Genomic DNA, 19186 nt, shown 5'->3' with positions numbered 1-19186 from the left:
GTAGGGTTTTACATGAAGAAGCTGTTTCAGAAGCCACTTGTTTTTCCCTTACCTCCTATCCTGCTCAACAGGTTCTTCTGCAACTCTGCTCCTTTTCTTTTACCAAGGGATGTGGGATTGGCTGCACAGAGAGTAGCATGGCCAGTTCCTATGCCAGGCATTCATTTTGTGAGTTTTTACAAACCAAAATTAGGGAGTTTGCATATATGCAAGGGAATATGGTACATTTAAAATTTCACTTCTCATTAGAGACCCAATTAGAAAGAAAGAAAATTACTAGGGAATGACCCATCATGTCACATCAGGTATTAAAGAGCAGAAATAATCAGCTAGTTGCTAGCAGTATGCAGCCTAATGCAATATTCTGTGCACACTTTGCTCTATTGCCACAGAACATATAAAAACAGCTGGGTAGCTTGTTTTCAGAGACCTCAATACTGGCTCATTGTTCTAATGGGAATGGTATCTAGATGACATGCTTTCTCTCCTTGGAGGCTGGATACTATCGCTAAATACATTGTTCTTAGATAATCCCTTGCCTGTTTACTAGAGGGGCATCAGCAATTCAGCAAGCTCTTAATTAATAGACAGGAAGTGAATTTCAGTAGATAAAGGGCCAAATTCAGAGGTGATGTGAAAGGGGGCTGTGAGTTAGATACACTTTTCCCTCTCTTTGACACCCACCTACCTTACTCTACAGGTGCCAGTGTAAGGCAGTCTGAATGGTTGTAACTCACACTGTAAGGAGCAGAAAGAAAATGTAATATAAAGTAATCCCCAACTTAACTTGATTTACCGAGGGCAGGAAGACGCACCAAGTGTGGTCATATCTACATTCAGAACATGGACACTGATGTAACTGCACCAATGTAGTTACACTGGCGCAAACTCCTCCATGTGGAGCTTATACTGATGTAGCTTAGTATCTACTTTCTTGATGTAGGCAAGGCCTGAGCTTCCCTTATAGGTTGGTAGAATGCATGTATGTGTGTCTAAGCAGGACTAATTTGCACCTCCTTTCTTATCACACTTAAATGTGGGCCAAAGATTGGGGTGGGGGGATTTCTCCATGAAAAAGAAACCCACTTTTTTAACTGGACTGGAGCACCCAGGTATTTTACAAATGTGGAAAATATTTCAAACTCTTTAGTTTTCCCTTACCTGTGTGTTTTTGCTGTTACCATTCAGGTGTACTCGATATGCTGCAGCACTTCTAATGTTAAGTTTTGGCTGCAAATAAAACGTTAGTGGGGAAAAAGCTGGGCACAAATGCAGAACTGAATAACTTCATCATGATAAGGAGTACTAGTGGCACCTTGGAGACTAACCAAGTACTAGTACTCCTTTTCTTTTTGCGAATACAGACTAACACGGCTGCTACTCTGAAATTTATCATGATATTCAGTCATATTAACAAGCAGCAGGGCTGTCAAGGTTCCTTCCCCACTCTGAACTCTAGGGTACAGATGTGGGGACCTGCATGAAAACCTCCTAAGCTTACTTTTACCAGCTTAGGTTAAAACTTCCTCAAGGTACAAAATTATTTTACTCTTGGATTTCCACTGCCACCACCAAACTTTATCTGGGTTTACTGGGAAAACGTAGTTTGGACATGTCTTTCCCCCCAAAATCCTCCCAACCCTTGCACCCCATTTCCTGTGGAAGGTTTGGTAAAAATCCTCATCAATTTGCATAGGTGACCACAGACCCAAACCCTTGGGTCTTAGAACAATGAAAAAGCATTCAGTTTTCTTACAAGAAGACTTTTAATAGAAGTAAAGGAATCACCTCTATAAAATCAGGATGGTAGATACCTTACAGGGTAATTAGATTCAAAACATAGAGAATCCCTCTAGGCAAAACCTTAAGTTACAAAAAAGACACACAGACAGGAATAGTCATTCTATTCAGTACAGCTCTTTTCTCAGCCATTTAAAGAAATCATAATCTAACACATACCTAGCTAGGTTTCAGAGTAACAGCCGTGTTAGTCTGTATTCGCAAAAAGAAAAGGAGTACTTGTGGCACCTTAGCGACTAACCAATTTATTTGAGCTTTCGTGAGCCACAGCTCACTTCATCAGATGCATAGAATGGAACATATAGTAAGATATATAGAGATAGATATATATACACATACAGATAAGTTGGAAGTTACCATACAAACTATCAGGTTTCAAAAAGAAAAGGAGTACTTGTGGAACCTTAGAGACATGCAGGTCCCCATTTCTGTACCCTAGAGTTCAGAGCAGAGAAGGAACCTTAAGTGATCACTCTCGTTACAGTGTGTATGGTAACACCCATTGTTTCATGTTCTCTATGTATATAAATCTCCCCACTGTATTTTCCACTGAATGCATCCGACGAAACGAGCTGCAGCTCACGAAAGCTCACGCTCAAATAAATTTGTTAGATTACTTACTAAAAGTTATAAGACTCCATTCCTGTTCTGTCCCCGGCAAAAGCAGCATACAGACAGACACAGACCCTTTGTTTTTCTCCCTCCTCCCAGCTTTTGAAAGTATCTTGTCTCCTCATTGGTCATTTTGGTCAGGTGCCAGGGAGGTTACCTTTAGCTTCTTAACCCTTTACAGGTAAGAGGATTTTTCCTCTGGCCAGGAGGGATTTTAAAGGGGTTTACCCTTCCGTTTATATTTATGACAAGGGCATACCCAGTGCTGAACAACCTCTTTCAGACAGGGACAGAACTGTTTGAATAGTCTTGAAGTTTTACAGTTCCATCTATCCTGCTGGAAGGAAAAGTGCGCTTTGCAGGACAATTGATAGCTGGAGGTTGTCTGGAGGACAAGAGGGAGATTAGCCCAAGTAGTAAGCAGTAGCAGGGAAGAGGGTGTGAGGATGAGAGAGGGGGAGAAACTCAAAGCGTTTTTTAGGAGCGAGGGTTGGAGAGCAAAGGAAATGAGACAATAAATGAGGATGGAGTTGACACCAAGAGCAGAATTGTCTTCACCTTCAGGAACTCTCTGAAGATTCTTATCCTTGACAACAGGAACAGCAGTTGCAATACAAGATGTTTTAAATGTCCCTCATTTTAGGCAGGTTGTTTTCCTAAATTGTCTATTCACCCCATCAGTCAGGCACAAATACTGGGGCCCCCTCTTTGTTTCTCATACAAATAATCCCTTAATGGAGACTTTTCATTTGCTAAACAGGCTAGACTGCTTAAGAGCAGCAGAAAATTTGCACTGTGGAAGGGACACGTGTGAGATAAACTCAGTATTTAATACCTTGAATATAAAATAAATGGTCCAAAGCCTAAGGTGTTTCCTGGCCCAAGACACCTTTTTGTTTCCTACCATACTGTATGTAGCGAGCAGAAGAGTAGTTAAAATTCAGGACATTATGTCTTATAGATGCAGAATTTGTTTAATTTCTTGGCACATTTTGTCACTTTTGTTTAATATGTTCTGTGGCTACCTAATCTAAAGACGCAAAGGGAGATAGGTTATAGGGAGAACCAAGACTTCATCTGCTGCTGTGAACTGATAGGCCACTCATTTGCTTGATCTCTTTCACTCTTGTCTCTTTCAGTTTTTGCCTGGATTAGTTTTGCTCCTGACTAGTTTAAGTATTATAGATGGATCAGTTAGGTGCAAATTTCCCAGCAAGCAAAGTTCATTTTAAAGATTTTTCTCTTCAAGCCATTCATTCTTTTTTTTTTTTTTTTAAAGCTGAATTTATTTTTGCTTGAAAGAGGAAGCAAATAATTCTTCTGGCAAGTATAACTAATGCGTCCACTGTTCAACTTAATTACCACCCTATGAGCCAGCAGGATTATGAGGATGGGCCTCTCTTCCTGGAAAGCGTGTGTATGTGTGTGTGAGAGAGAGGATGAGCTATTTCATTAGGTTCAATGCCCCTTTCACAGGAGGTAATATTAGTTTTTCTGAAGCTCTGTGATTCTTTTATAAACCGTATTTTTCAAGGGGTATATTTTGGATGTCTCAAGTAATTGGCCTGCAACTGTGGATAGTCTTAAATTGTTTGGGTACAATTTTAAACTTCTATTTTCTCAAAAAATATTTAAGCCATCTTTATTATGGGTTATCAAAACCAGAAAAATATACTGTTATTTCTCCCCTCCCCCCAACTTTCATTAAGATTTAAAAATGACCTTTTATTGGCAGTGACTAATATGGACATATGCCCAGGAGATATTTGGACCAAGCTGGTCTATTGGTCAACGTGAACCTCCTAAGGTTCTATTCCTGGGTCTGCGGCTGATTCACTGTGTGACACTGGATACATTCCTTGCCTCGGTGTTCCCATCTGTCAAATAGGCAAAATAGGATAAAATGCTTGCTCACCTTATAACGTTTTTGGAGGAAAACGTTCATGGTATCTTGGTATAAGTGCAAAGTGGTTTCAGACAGAATGTTTATATGTAAAAAATTAATTACCAAGCATGCATCTTATGATTTTATCTCTTTTTCATTATTCCTGTTAAGCGTCTCCAGTAAGAAGTTCTTTGATTTTCAATCACAAGCTCTTGTTGATTTCATCAGGAGTTTAAATACCGAAGGGTTTTTTACCCCCCCCAACTCCCAGGCTAGCAGGCTTTGGAGATGGGCACAAAGGGAGCTGATAGAGGAGTCAAGAGGAAAGGGGCTCATAGCATTGTTGGTTGGAAGCGCGAGAATGTTAAGTGAAGATCAGATCATAGGGACATATTCCGTGCTGTACAGCCACGTTGTACTCAGAGTGCATGGTAGCGCATGTCACAACAGAATTCAGCCCATAACGAGGAAGCTGAGAGAGTGTCCGTTTGCCATGGGAAGCTGATAGAGCATCTCAGATCAGCTGACGGCATTTTCATGCTGCATGGCACTACCACACGCTATTTTTATTGGAGCCTCCTGCTTACGTTTTAGAGAGCAGTGGGTTGGGAACTGCCAGAGAAGCCAATAGTGGAGAGAACTGCAGCATCTAACTTCCCAGCTTTCTCCATGTAAATGTCTCTTATGAGGTTCATAAGTGCTTAAAAAAAAAAAAAAAAAAGCCACCCAAAACAAAAATCCAGAAGGTTAAGATTTTGACTTAAAACTACTGGATGGGGAATTCAGGTGTGTAAGGTGGCTGCTCCATAGCTTGCTCCTCTGTGGAGCCTAAGTACTGTATCTCATCCACCTCATCGCTAATGAGACATTGGCCTTGGCTAGTGTTCCTGAGGATCCCAGATGGGGGACCATAGTCCTTGCCATACTTAGGATTGGGTGAGTTAAATTAGATGGAATGGAGTGTGGTGCCATGTGAATCCAGTTTCTTTCGTGGTGTTAAGTCAGAACGTTGGGGTAATTTTCAGAGAGAAAAAGAATTTTTCTGGCATAGCTATATTGTGATTTTTTGGGGTGGAGGGGGCAATATAAATTATACTGACAAAAGCTCTAGTGTAGACCCCATTATACCAGCAAAATAACATCCTTGTGTCAGTATAGCTTATTTCTCTTGGGGAACTGGTATACAAAGGATCTTTTTGCTCATATAAACTGCATCTATACTTGGAGGGTTTGCTTGTAGAGCTATACCAGCAAAGCTTTTAAGTGCGGACAAGGCCTGAGATTTAGGTACTCTACCTCCCGTTACATGAACAGGAATGATATGGTTAAATCTCTGTCACTGCTTTGAAAAAAAGCTCATGGTAATAGTGTGCTTAATGGATCTTTGTATTTGATGAATGATGCTGTAAAGCACTCTGTTGTGGTAAATTACTTGATAATGTTGAAATCTGGAGACATGTTTTATTATCTAATGCCTGCCCCAACATATAAAATAAAAATGGAATAAAGTGGGTAGCTAGAAAAAAGATCACTGGTATCTGATGCATGAATATTTATGGGGAATATTTCCAGTGGGCATTTAGTTTTACAGACTTCTAGAGAATTAATCCTGGGCTCTCACTCTGTGCTTGCTGACAATTGTTTGACTGGTGCACCGTATATTTAAAAAACTGTCAGCTGAGATACGAAATCAAATTGTGTTTTGCAAGGTCTGTATATCTGGTAAATACTGAATATTTTCAGTCTCGCAGCTCCAGTCAGACAAGCACAATCCTGGTTCCTGATACCCAGCATGTCTCGGAGCAAGTTGATGTGAATGTGGTGCTTCAAGCATTATTACATGCCTGGCTTATCCCTGCTCACTGACCTGGTCTCTGTCTCTTTCTCTTCTGCCCTCCCCCTACCTGCTCCTTGGTGTAGCTTTCACTCCCGGAGGAACAGAATGAAGTAACAAGGAACGGCTGTGAATCCAAGGAACTGGTCTACCTTGTGCAGATCTCTTGTCAGGTAAATGTCATGTTTTTTCCCCCCCTTGTATTGCATAACTATTGCATTATGTTAAATAACATGGCCTCATAATATTTTGATGTGTTGCTACTTTGGTGTGCATTTTTTTACCTCTTCATTGGTGCAGGCCGCAGAAGAATGCTTTGTGTTGTGCAGCAGGTGGATAATTTTTCAGGAGAGAAATACTGAGCTTGAAACAGAGAGATGAGTTGTTCAGCAAACAACCCTAACTACAGTATGTGGAAAGCTATAAAATATTTAGCCTGGAGATCTCTTATCTGCATGCATGCTTAGAGTGTATGTATATATCTGCATACGTATTAGGGATGTGTGCATACGTTAGGTGTACACACAAGGTACACCTCTGCCCCGATATAACGCGACCCAATATAACATGAATTTGGATATAATGCTGTAAAGCAGTGCTACAGGGGGGCGGGGCTGCGCGCTCCGGTGGATCAAAGCAAGTTCGATATAATGTGGTTTCACCTATAACACGGTAAGATTTTTTGGCTCCCAAGGACAGCTTTATATTGGGGTAGAGGTGTATGAATAAATAGAAGAAGTGTATGAGTGTGAACACAGGACAGTATATTCTGTTGATAAAAACTTGCAACTGCGAATCAGGAGATTGAGGTTCTAGTTCTTACATGGCACCTATTACTGTGGTATCTTAAGTGCCTGGGACAGGTAAATTCACCTCTTTGTACCCCAGGTTCCCCTTGTGTTACCATAGGGTTAGGAACTCTTCTGCATCCTTGTAGATCCTCAGGTGCAAATAGTGCAAACTGTTCTATTATATTGACTGGCATTGATGCTTGTGGGGAGACCTATTGCATTTTGGGTGGAAGTAAATTATGGTGGATGTAGTGCCAGAAGGTATTGGTTATTTTTCTACCCTGTGTCTAGCATTTCCCCCTAACATCACCCAAGTTGGCCCTTTTTAAGCACACAGTTTGTTGACCCAGTAGTGGGCATCACTGGGAATAGCTGCAGTTTCTCCTTCTCATTTTCAATCTCTATATTTGGTTCTACTGTCAGGTTCCTGAAGACTATGGGTAAGTGTAAGTCATAGGCCTATTCACAATAGGTCACAGCTTATCTTAATTATGTTATGTGGGAAGGGGCTGTTTTCCCACAAAGTTGGAAGGCCATTTTTTCAAATTATATTTGCACAAAATAGTATGAATGCCTTTGGGAGTGAGGGAAGGGGCTGAAATTTCACAGATGAGTGGCTTTCAAATCTGCTTGTACTTTGTGGGCATATCACAGATACCATATCACCCTGTTGTTGCCAGCTGGAGACTAGATGATAGATTAAAAGAGCAATGCAATTGCTAACAAGACAAGACTGCAATTCTAATTGAGGTTACCTGCCCAGGTCTCCGCCAACTGGATTGTGTTTAACAATCTAAGGATTGAGGCTGAGGTTTACCAAAGGGCCTAAAGGAGTTGAACTTCAATAAGTTTTGGGTGCCTAACTCCCTTAGGTCTCTTTGAAAAACCTAGCCTTAATTAAAATATATGGCATTTCTATTACCTTGCACCTCGGGCCGTAGCACATACGCACTTCGAAAGTGTTTGAAGACATCAAACATTATTAGCTCAGTAGCTAACTCAATTAAGGATCCTGATTCAGCAGATAAGCCTTGTATTCCTCCCTAAAGCTCACCCTCTCAAGTGGGCCACCAGAACAGTATACAGAGGTTTTCATCTGTGAATGTGCTGCCTGTGGTCCTGAAGAGTACAGCTTTGGCCCTGCTAGGCAGAGCTACCTTGTGGAGCTCTCTCAGGAGTAACTAGGTCCCTCTTAGTGTAACTGGGCCTCTAAACTTCAGAATTTTAAAGGTGATACCCAACAGCTAAGAATCATACCAAGAAATGGGCTGGTAGCTGGTACAACATGCATGACGCTGATGTTATATGCCCATAATGACACACCAAGGAGGAAGGCTGCTGTTTCTGCTGAAGCTCCAGGGTGCTTTTCAAGGATAGCCCTAAGGAGAGTCCATTTCTGAAATTTGGCACCTAAATGAAAAGGAGGTGGATCGCTGTGGGCAACTGCACATTGGACAGAAGGAGTCACCATCTCCCAGCCTGCCATCCCTGAGCCTCCTGATGGATCCAGGAGCTGCAGCGAATCCCAAGACTGTGAATAATGGGCCACCTGCTGAGAAGTTCTGGGCCCCTGAATCTCTCACTAAAGTGTTTATCTGAATGAAACTGATGTCACTGGAACCATGGCACTAAGCAATGAAATATAACCACTCACCCATTCTTCCAAATGATAATTCCTCCCAACCCACCTGACTTTCTCCTTATCAGCTCTCTTGTCTTGGTCCATGCTCCCATCTTTCAAACACTTAGACTCTGTCTATACGGCCCCATTGTTTGGACTAGGTGCGCATATCAATGTGGTGCACTGTAACTCCCCCGTGTGGACGCTGCAGGTGCAATCTAAAAGGTTCCTAGTTCGCATTAACGTAGTCCTGTTCGAAGAGCACTATGTTAACACAGACTAGGAGCCTTTTAGTTTGTTCCCACGGCATCCTTACAGAGGAATTACAGCTCAGTACTTTGGTGCGTGCTGCTATTCAGGGCCCTGTAGTCTGAATTGCAGGGCAGTGTAGATAAGCCCTTAGAAAGCAGAGAAATTTGCAGCATCTGGATTCAGTGAAAGAGATGGAAAGAGCAGCAGAGCCGAGTATTATTCCTACTGGGGAGATATTGCACGCCCTAACTTCTCACGTACTCTCCTGATGTCTAAGGTACGGTTCCATTCTGTCACCTGGGATACTAGGTGTCAGAAAGGATTCGACCCTGTGTTAATGTTGGTGTAGTTTAACGAGGGGTCTAAAATATTGTACAGGATGGTAGTACTGTGGGGAGACATTCTGGCAGGATATGTCCATGTCAGCCTGTGGTGGGCCTGACACTGTGCTGTCCCTTTGTGGCAGGGGTGGGATGGGGTGTCAGAACCTCGCCACTCCCAAGTTCACATGCTCGCCTCTCTGGGGGCGGCCCGATGCAGCCTAATGGCCTCCCTCCACACAATCAGCCCTTGGTCAGGGTAGTGTGACCTAACGGCCAGAGTCCCTATAAATCGCTCCCAGCATTGGAGCTGTGCGGCCCAATGGCCGGAGTCCATATAACTCCTCCCCCGCAGGCGGGGTAGTACGGCCTAGCAGCCAGAGTCCATGTAACTCGCCTCAAGTGTCAGGACAGTGTGGCCCAAAGGCCCGCGTCCATATAATCACCCCTTTCGGACAGGGTAGCATGGCCTAGTGGCCAGAGTCCGTTTGATTCCTGTGGTTTGGGGGTTAGTAGGGGGATCCGGGCCTGCCCTCTCCACCAGGTCCTGACCCAGGGCCCTGGTAGTGGCACGTTCCCCTTGCCACCGGCTTAGCGGGGATCCGCCCGAAACACGCTGAGCCTCTGTGCGGCTCTAAAGCTGTTTGCCTCTAAAGTTCCCCTGAGTCACTTCCTACCATAACCTCTGGGTTCTCCAATTCGGGGGGTCCTCTGGTCTGTTCCTCTCCTGTGATGTACTCCGTCTGGGCATCATGGTGCATCCCGGCTTGTCTGGCCTCCGGATCCTGGAGCACAGGCTGTCCCTCCTTCTCCTCTGACAATCAGCCCCAACTGAGCAGCTCTGCAGGCTTTTATACCTGTTCTCCAGTTGGAGCATGCCCAGCAGAGCTTCCAGAGCTTCCTCTGCTAGGAAGGAAGGGTTAATCCCTGCGGTACCAGTGCGGGGCCGCTCTGCCCTGTCTCACAGGCCAAAAAATTGAAAGGGGGGAAAAAATTCTGAAACGGATTTCACTTGGTCGTACTTTGGATTTGCTACTAGCATTGGTGTTGAGCTAGTTACAGCAGCTTACAAAAATCTTTTAAAATGCCCACTAAAGGAGAACCAGTCATAATGTTTACAAGTCAGGTTCAGAAACATAATTGTTTAGTTTGGTCTAAATCCACCTAAATATAAGAGCTCTGAAATGTTTATAAGTATTTTGTTGCAAATGTGAATAGTGTGGTAGAAAGTGAGAGAGAAACCCGCTATCTCAGCAACGACAGATTAAAGCTCTCGGATAAATGGGCAGAAAAAGCTCGCTCTGGTTTGTATTGAAGCTCTTGTGCAGTCCAAGATGGGCACAGTACAAGGATACAGTTTGGGTTTTTTGTGTGGCTTGTTGAAAAGACATTTATTTTGTCATTTCACTCTGCAACTGATTACCAAACAAAAGCTTTTGAACACTAGACCTTTAAAGTGGCTAGCTCAAACTCAGCTGTGCTTGGCAGATTTCCACCCAGCAGTTGCATTTAGGAAATTCTATTTCCCCCCTTTCCCATCTGTAAATATCATTTGATTAGTGTAAACAGAATTATTTCACAGATAAGATTAGGGTTTTTTTAAATGATCATTTGGGGAAAGCTTTCTGTTTGTCAGTGTATAAAATACTCTCTTTCACTGATGTTTATATTTTGAAATCTCTTTATTTTTGTTTCTATTTTAGGGGCTATACAAACTAAGCCAGATTAATAGCTCTGAAGCAAAATAGTCAAATGTAGAGTTACTTATTACAATTTTATTAAAAAGTTCAGTCCTAGAAAGGTGATTTTGGGTAAGATTGCACCATTTTAAAAATGTTGCTAGATAAATGGTTGGTATTTTCAGGGCATCCAGTTACTGTGGTAACAGGATCACTGTTGTTAAACACACATACACATTCATTCTCTCTCTCTCTCTGAGAAATAAGGGGATAGATAGAATCCCCTAGAGCAACACACACAAATGCTTGAGATCTGAGGAAGCCTTCTTGGGGAAGAGTGGATGCTGCATCAAAAGCAAGTAAAGTCTAGTTTTCCTTCCACCAAAGCTAATTTATGTTTCCACCTTTTAAAAATACGGACCGTATTTAACGTGCATTTTACTAGAGAAGGAGAGTCTCTCTAAAGATAACAGTGGTGACTTTCTTTTAGGAAACAGACCAGTATAAAATCCTCAAAGGGATGATGTGCCTGTGAACCTTGCAAACTCTGTAGACAATACTTGGAGTGACAAACCATAGAGATAAGCACAGAGCTTTAAGTGACCACAGGAAGTACCTGAGGCCTCTGGAATGGACAGGCTATACCTGTGCCCCTTCAAAATCTATGGACTATACTTGCAAACCTTTTAAGCTCCACAGGGGTAAGCAGAAAATATACAAGTTCTGCAAAACATTTAATTCGGATTATAATGTACACTGAGAAATAAACAAAAATTAGGGTCTACAAGAAGGCTGAACTAATCCTATCAGTTGTTTTTTTGTTGGATTGTAAAGCAGATCTGAAATCTGTAGGCCAAAATCTATTTGACTTGCGAGTTAGACTAATTTCAGTGCCTCCAAACAGGCTGTTTCAAGTCTGTTCCAGGACAGGGATTCAGTAGCTTGCTTCCTACCTCCCATGTCAGTGCTTTACTGCTAGCTCTTATGGGAGCGATGACAACACCACCATCTCCTCCTTTGGCCATGATGAGTGGTTGAAAGTATTCGTCTCAAATTTGCTAATGGTTTTTTTGTCAACCAAAATTGCATTTTGTATCACTGAACTGTTTGAAAAATTTCACTCCACTTTAGTCATCTCTTCCTCATGTCCCCTTCTCCTTTGCTTCATTCAGACCTGTAGTTATGCCTAGTAAATGCTGATGACGACGATCGTGCCCAAAAGGGCCTCAGGAGTGGTGGGGTCCCATTGTGCTGGTCAGAAACCATCCGTTTTGCACCTTTCCCCCTCTGTAATTGTCAGGAATATGGGAGCCAGACTTTTAAAGGTCTTTAGGTACCTAAACACGTAGATAGGTGCCTCATGGGATTTTCAGAAGTGCCTAAGTTGGTTAGGTGTTTTTGAAAATCCCACTGGTCACCTATCTACATCCTTCAGGTGCCTAAAGACCTTTGAAAACCCAGCCCTTGGTCCTCATAGGTCGAGGGTATATCCAACCTCTCCTTCCAGTTCCTCATCAAATGCATTTATTTCATTTATTTCAGCTGAAGTCTCTCAGTTCTAACCCACCTCTCAAAGGTGAAGGGCTGTTTTTCATTAATGCATCTTCCCATTTCCCCAGCTCGCTTGGTTTGGGTCGCTGGATCAGTCTTTTCCAGGTTTGCTGCCCCAGCGCTCATTCCCTGTCCACTGTCTCTTTTCCATTAATGGAAAGCAAATAAAATCCTTCCCCGCACTGTACTGAGCCATCACCTAAAGTACTGTGTCTGAATGGTTGTCTGTTGTTGGTGTTAGCTCATGAACTCCCTGGTGTACTCCATGTTTTCAGCTCCAAACACACAATAAATAAAACCTAAGTGACAATAGTAATTGAGCTTAATACAGAATTTACGAAGCTGGCAAGTATACTGAAAACCGCTTTTTTGGATTTACTGGAAGTTAAGATGATGCCAAATCACTATGCGTTAGTGTCTTTGCAAAGTTAGTGGTTGTTCCATGCTTTTTAAATATAAAAAGGGAAGGGGATGAGATATTAATAGAGAACAGAGGTTTGTTAAGACACTTCCAAGAACTGCAGATTCTTGCCCACAGAGAAGGCAAGTGGCATATCTAATCATCTGTAATGTCTGTTACTCTGTAGCCGTGGTGATGACGTTTAGGACAGGCTAAGTACATCCATTAATCTATATAATGATCACTAGAGACAATGGAATTGATTCACTGCTATCTTCGCTTCGGTTTCATATGTGTGTAATGCCCATGATTTCATTGGCGTAACAACCACATTAAACAGGATTAACAGTGGAGTGTCGTGCCCTTTTGCGTTTAGACAGAGACCCTGCTCCAAACCTCCCCTAGTTAAATGGGTACTCGGGTATAAATTCACCAATAGTATCCTAGGCTAATGGATCAATGTCCTAACAGATAAAGCACAAGATGGAGTATTGGTGTCTGCTAACAACCACTATAACACACTAGGGAACAAGACAACCTCATTCCTGTGCACCTATCTATAATCATAGACTCATAGAAATGTGCAGTGAGGTAGGACTCAGTATTATCTAGACCATAATGTCTAGGAAAAAAGCTCTATGATCAGGGGGGCCTGTAATGTGAGTGACATATACTGGAGGTCTCTTGCTGCCAGTACAAAACATCTCTGGAATTACTAAATGTTATAGATGACAATTTCCTAACTCAGAAAGTGTTACAGCCAACACGGGGGAATTCTTTATTAGACTTTGTCTTAACAGATGAAGAGGGAATGATCACAGAACTAAATGTTAATGGTAGCATAGATACAAGTGATCATGACTTGATCACATTTATAATGTGCAAGTAAAATTAAGTCCAGACCAGTAACACACACAAACACACACATGGTGCTGTAGTAGGGCCAATTTCACAAAGTTGAAAACAGTTATGAGCCAGATCAGCTGGCAGGAAGAACTTAATCAGAAAAATGTGATTGAAAATTGGTAATTATTTAAGAACGCCTTACTAGATGCCCAAAAATCCATACTCAAGGAAGAAGGCTGCACTGGTTAAAAAAACAACAACCTGGTTTTGTAAGAAAGTGAAGGCATCTGTATAATATATATATAAAAATGAAAGGAAGTGAAAGTTGATGATAGTGAATATAAATCAGCAGGTAGGAAATGTAGAAAATTGGTAAAGGAAGCAAAGGGACGCAAGGAGAAATCTGTGGGCAGCAGAGTTAAGGACAATAAGAACAAGTTTTTTAAATACATTAGGAACAAAAAGAATCCTGACAATAGTGTTGGTCTATTACTAGATGGAAATGGTAGAATTATCAATATTAAAGCAGAGAAGGCAAAATGTTCAATAAATGTTTCTGTTCTGTATTGGGGGGGAAACAGATTATATTGCCTTGTCATATGGTCATAATGACACTCCCCTTTCCACTGGTATCTCTGGGTGATGTTAAACAGCAGCTACTAAAGTTAGACGTCTTTAAATGAGCAGATCCAGATAACTTGCTTCCAAGAGTTTTAAAAGAACTGGCTGATCAGCTGGCTGGACTGTTAATGTTGATTTTCAGTAAGATTTGGAGCACTGGGGAAGATCCAGAAGACTGGAAGAAAGCTAATGTTGTGCCAAGTTTTAAACAAGGGTAAACAGGATCACTCAGGTAGTTATAAGCCTGTCAGCTTGACATGGATCCCTGGCAAGGTAATGGCTGATATGAATTTGATGAATAAAGAATTAAAGGGAGGTAACGTTCCAGTTGCAAATAACATGGTTTTATAGAAAACAAATCCTGTTAAACTGACTTGATATCTTTTTTTGATAAGTTTACAAGTTTTGTTGATAAAAAGATAATAGTGCTGATGTAATAGACTTAAGATGTCTCTAAGGTGTTGGATTTGGTCCTACACAACATTCTGATTAAAAAAAACTAGAACAATGTAAAATTAACATGACACACATTAAATAGATTATAAACTGGCTAACTGATAGGTCTCAAAATGTAGTTGTGAAAGGGGAATTGTCATTAAGTTGGTGTGTTTCCAGTGGAGTCCCATATTGATCAGTTATTGGCCCTGTGCTATTTAACGTTTTTATCAATGACCTGGAAGAAGACATAAAATTGTCACTGGTAAAATTTGCAGATGGCACAAAAATTGAGAGTGGTAAATAAAGCAGAGGAGATGTCACTGACTCAGAGTAATCTGGATTGCTTTGTAAACTAGGCACAAGCAAACAGTGCATTTAAATGCAGGTAAATGTATACATTTAGGAACTAAGAATGTAGATCATACTTACAGGATGAGGGACTCTATCCTGGGAAGTAGTGATTCTGAAAAAGATTTGGGCTTGGTGGTAGATAATCAGCTGAACATGAGCTCCCTATATGACACTGCAGCCAAAAGAGCTAATGCAATCCTGGGATGCATAAACAGGGGAATCTCAAGTAGGACTAGAGGAATTATTTTAATGCTATGTTTGGCACTTGTGCGACTGCTGCTGGAATACTGTATTCAGTTCTGGTGCCCACAGTTCAAGAAGGATATCAATAAATTGCAGAGGGTTCAGAGAAGAGCATGAGAATGATTAAAGGATTGGAAAAAAAGCCTTATCATGATAGACTCAAAGAGCTCAATCTGCTTAGCAGAGAAAGGTGTATGATCCAATAGCTGGAAGTTGAAGCTAGACAAATTCAGGCTGAAAATAAGGCCTACATTTTTAACTGAGAGAATGATTAACTATTGGAACAATTTACCAAGGATTGTAGGGGATTCTCCATCACTGACCAATTTTAAATCAAGATGGGATGTTTGTCTAAAAAAATCTGGTCTAGGAATGATGTTGGGGAAGTTCTCTGGCCTGTGCTATGCAGGAGGTCAGACTGGATGATCAGAGTGGTCCCTTCTGGCCTTGCAATCTGTGAATCTATAGTAATAGAATATCAGTTCAAGGGAGTAGAGAGGATTTTCTCCCAAGGTTCAGAGCTGCCATTTATTCTGAAGCCTCCCCTTACATTTCAGCTGATGGTTTTGCACAGTGCCTACATGCTACGTATGAAGTTGTCTGGTATGAAAAGATCAGGTAGTGACACGGATGACCCTCTTTCACCAGTTACACTGCAAATACGTTTTTAGAAACTGACACCCTATGGAGCAGGAGTCCTGAAGTTATTGCTCCTCTCATATCTCCTATGATAGGATGCATTGAATCCACTGGCAATGTTTTACTGACCTGTGTTACTGAAGATGTACTGATGGTTTCCTGTACCCACTGTCCTCCACATCAATTATTAGAACAATATACTGTTGTCTTATACTGGTATGTGTGTGTTATCTGGGCTTCTTAGGGTTCACTGCCCAATCGCTAGTGTCATTTGTCCCCTGCTTCCATCCCAGCCACTGAGCAACCGTTGCCCTCCTGTGTGTAAACTTGTCCGCTTGCAGAACTTTCCCCTTTCATTTTTTTGGTTCCCAATCTCTTACGGTTAACTTTTCCATTCATGGCTTCCTTTGATCATTTCTCATTTAAATATACGTTGGTGAAGCAAAGGGGACAATGTTGCCTCCTGCTATTCTTGGCTTTTGCACAGCTCAGCTATAATTACAGGATCGTAGTTGCACTTGGTTTTGGTTTGAGTGGCGTATAAATGAGTGGTTGAGTATTTATTGATTCAAACTGCTGTGATAAATACAGTTTCATGGAACTGTCTGTACTACAGCAAATATTTTCAGTAGATGCAAAATTAGGTACACTTTTAAAGCTGTCATTTTGGCTTACCAAACAAAGGCACAGGCCAGCAATGCTGTGAGCTCATACGGTTTTCGCTTCCAATCCTAGTGCAGAAATTATCCAATGAATTAGTTTGAGGTTGGTTTCAGAGTAGCAGCCGTGTTCGTCTGTATTCGCAAAAAGAAAAGGAGTACTTGTGGCACCTTAGAGACTAACAGGATGGTGGCATTTGTGTCTCAGAAGGGGTGACACCCAGGATAGCAGCTGACCAGTTCATAAGATTTGCATTGGTCTTCGCTGCTGTCCAAGTGTCCAAGGATGGAGATCAATGAGGGACACACGACCCCTTCTGATTAATGTGCAGTGTGTGCATCGTTCTGTGGATGGAAACCTGCCAGAAGGGCTGAAGGAATACCCAGACACAGTGCTGGTCAAGAAGGGAGGATGAGCAAGAATAAATAAAGAATAAATTTCTCAGAATAAAATGCAAAATCTTGAAAGTCTTTTTTTGAAGCAATAAAGGCTTTGACAATTATATGGTAGATAGTCCATGTCATGTTCCTTGTGCATTGTGCCCGCAGAGAAAACTTTGAATTAGAGAGATCAATTTTCTTGTATCCAAATGTATTCCATTTAGATCTGGAGCAAAAGTGAACGGACTGGCTAGTGATTATGATTTCTTTCTGTGAGCGATGCCTTTTGGCAGGGCTTCTGATTGTAATGTGGTACTTGTAGGGCAAGGCTGGGCTCAACCACAAATTGAAAAGAACAGTTGGCTTTAAGTGCTCTAAAGAGACATTGATTTCTGCCCCATAATTAAACAAGTGTGAATGCATCACAGCCCAACATTTTCTCTACAATTTTTCTCGTAGTACAGCTGTTCCAAGACCTGGTCTTGGTGGAAATCCAAAATGAGAAGAGGTTTCTGGTGGGTGTTCCTGCTTTTCTTAGCTATCTTGCTGTTTATCATCTGTGGATAGTTTTCACAAGATAGGGCATGTCTACATGAGGAAATTGACCCGCATAGCTGTTCTAGAATACCTGTTCTGCAGTGGCTAGTCCAGAATGACTAGCTTTCCATGTGGACATTCTATTCTGAAGGAAGTGACTTTATTCAAGAATATTTACTGCATTTATGTAGCTGAGTATTTAATCTGGAATAAAATCACTTTTATTCTGGAATGAAGTGTCCGCACAGGATAGTTATTCCAGAATAGCTAAAATATAGTGGAACAGCTGATACAGATCAATTTCTCCCATGTAGACAAAGCTATAATGGTCCTTAAGGTATGTAAAGTGTGTTGATGTGTATGAGATTGCAGGTAAAAATATGTATATAATTAAAAATTCATTCTTTTTATATGTCTTCTGTTCTTTGAGCTGTTAGGGGTCATGTTTTTAAGCTTTCTATCCATAACCATGAGGGCTAAGACCTTAAATTTCTTTTTTGTAATGAAAGCTGAGATTTTCATGTAACCGCCTGATTCCAGGAGCTGGGGTTTTAAGAAAAACTCCAGATAGCCCGAGATTTGCAATAAATGGAGCTGAATATTTTTTTTTGCTTGTTATAACAGGTGGCCACTATTGTGGTGCGATTAGTATTGAAGAACAGTGATATATCCGTGCTGCAGCCAGAGTTCGCTTCCTTTAGTAATGTGATATATTTCCCGCTGATGCCCTGTTCTGAAAGAGCTTCAAGAACAGTGTTGGTCTCCACGATTTGTTGATCTCCATGATTTGTGGTCTTAAGACATTTTATTTTTATTTATTTATTTTATTTAAGCTTTGTGGCTCACCTTTAAAAAGTCCCCATTTGTGGTGCTAGTCGTTAAAAATTACATACCTTAAATGTTCCATCTTTTAGGTTTTGGTGCCACTATTCAATCTGTTTCTTCTTAAAAACCAATGTGTGCGGTTGCCAAAAAAGCAGCTATTTTTCCAAGTTGGCTACTGCCCTGGTTACAAAACTTCTGCAAGCCTTCCTGGATTTCTTCTGATGTGTGCGCTGTATTTAATATTCTACCCCACTGCCTCTTTTCTTGACTTCTTGTCACATACAGCTTTGAAAGAGCTGTTAGTTGGTGATGCTTTCTGTCTTTTAAAATGTCCTAGAAAGTGTCCATCCTCTACAGCATCTCTCATAAATTAATAGGGGTGCTTCAACAGATTTATTTATTTGTAAGTGATCAAAAAATGACAGGGACAAGATGGGAGAAGTATATTTTATTGGACCAGTGTTTGCTGGTGAGAGAGACAGCTTTCAAGCTACACAGGGCCCTTCTTCTCAGGACATGCACACTGCTGTGATGAGTTTACCATCTGGTCCTAGAGCTCTGTTTCTGCAAGGTGTGCTGCACAGGTGAACCCCTGAGCCTGCCTCGTACCCCAATGACCCATTTAGAGTTCATCCTTGCAGAACATGCAGGATTAGGGGGTCTGTGAGAGGCCAAAACCGAAAGACAACAACAAGGAAAAGGAGTGGATTTTCAGGAAGGGAGGACAGTAGTTGCACAAATGGTTACTGCTTGCTCTTGCTTCCTAAATGCAGACAGAGGCAGGGGCTCACTGACATCAGGCTGTGATGACAGCACATCATGTTTATTTCAGCCTAATTTAGTTTTTATCTATACCCTTAGCTTGTGAAATGTCTTTGGCAAATCAAGCGAGAGGGATAAT

The 19186-nt window shown here is 41.5% G+C and overlaps 1 protein-coding gene across 1 annotated transcript in view; it reads left to right on the top strand.

Annotated features, from left to right (window-relative positions):
* Positions 1-19186, top strand: part of ARHGAP32 (Rho GTPase activating protein 32) — a 215968-nt gene that overhangs the window by 78987 nt on the left and 117795 nt on the right. Inside the window, exon 5 of the mRNA XM_077839787.1 lies at positions 6218-6304. Coding sequence (XP_077695913.1) covers positions 6218-6304 — 87 coding nt within the window. The remainder of the gene's footprint in view (positions 1-6217; positions 6305-19186) is intronic.

This window comes from Eretmochelys imbricata, chromosome 22, assembly GCF_965152235.1.
Source record: "Eretmochelys imbricata isolate rEreImb1 chromosome 22, rEreImb1.hap1, whole genome shotgun sequence".
NCBI lineage: Eukaryota > Metazoa > Chordata > Testudines > Cheloniidae > Eretmochelys > Eretmochelys imbricata.
This window is presented reverse-complemented; position numbering and strand designations above follow the sequence as displayed.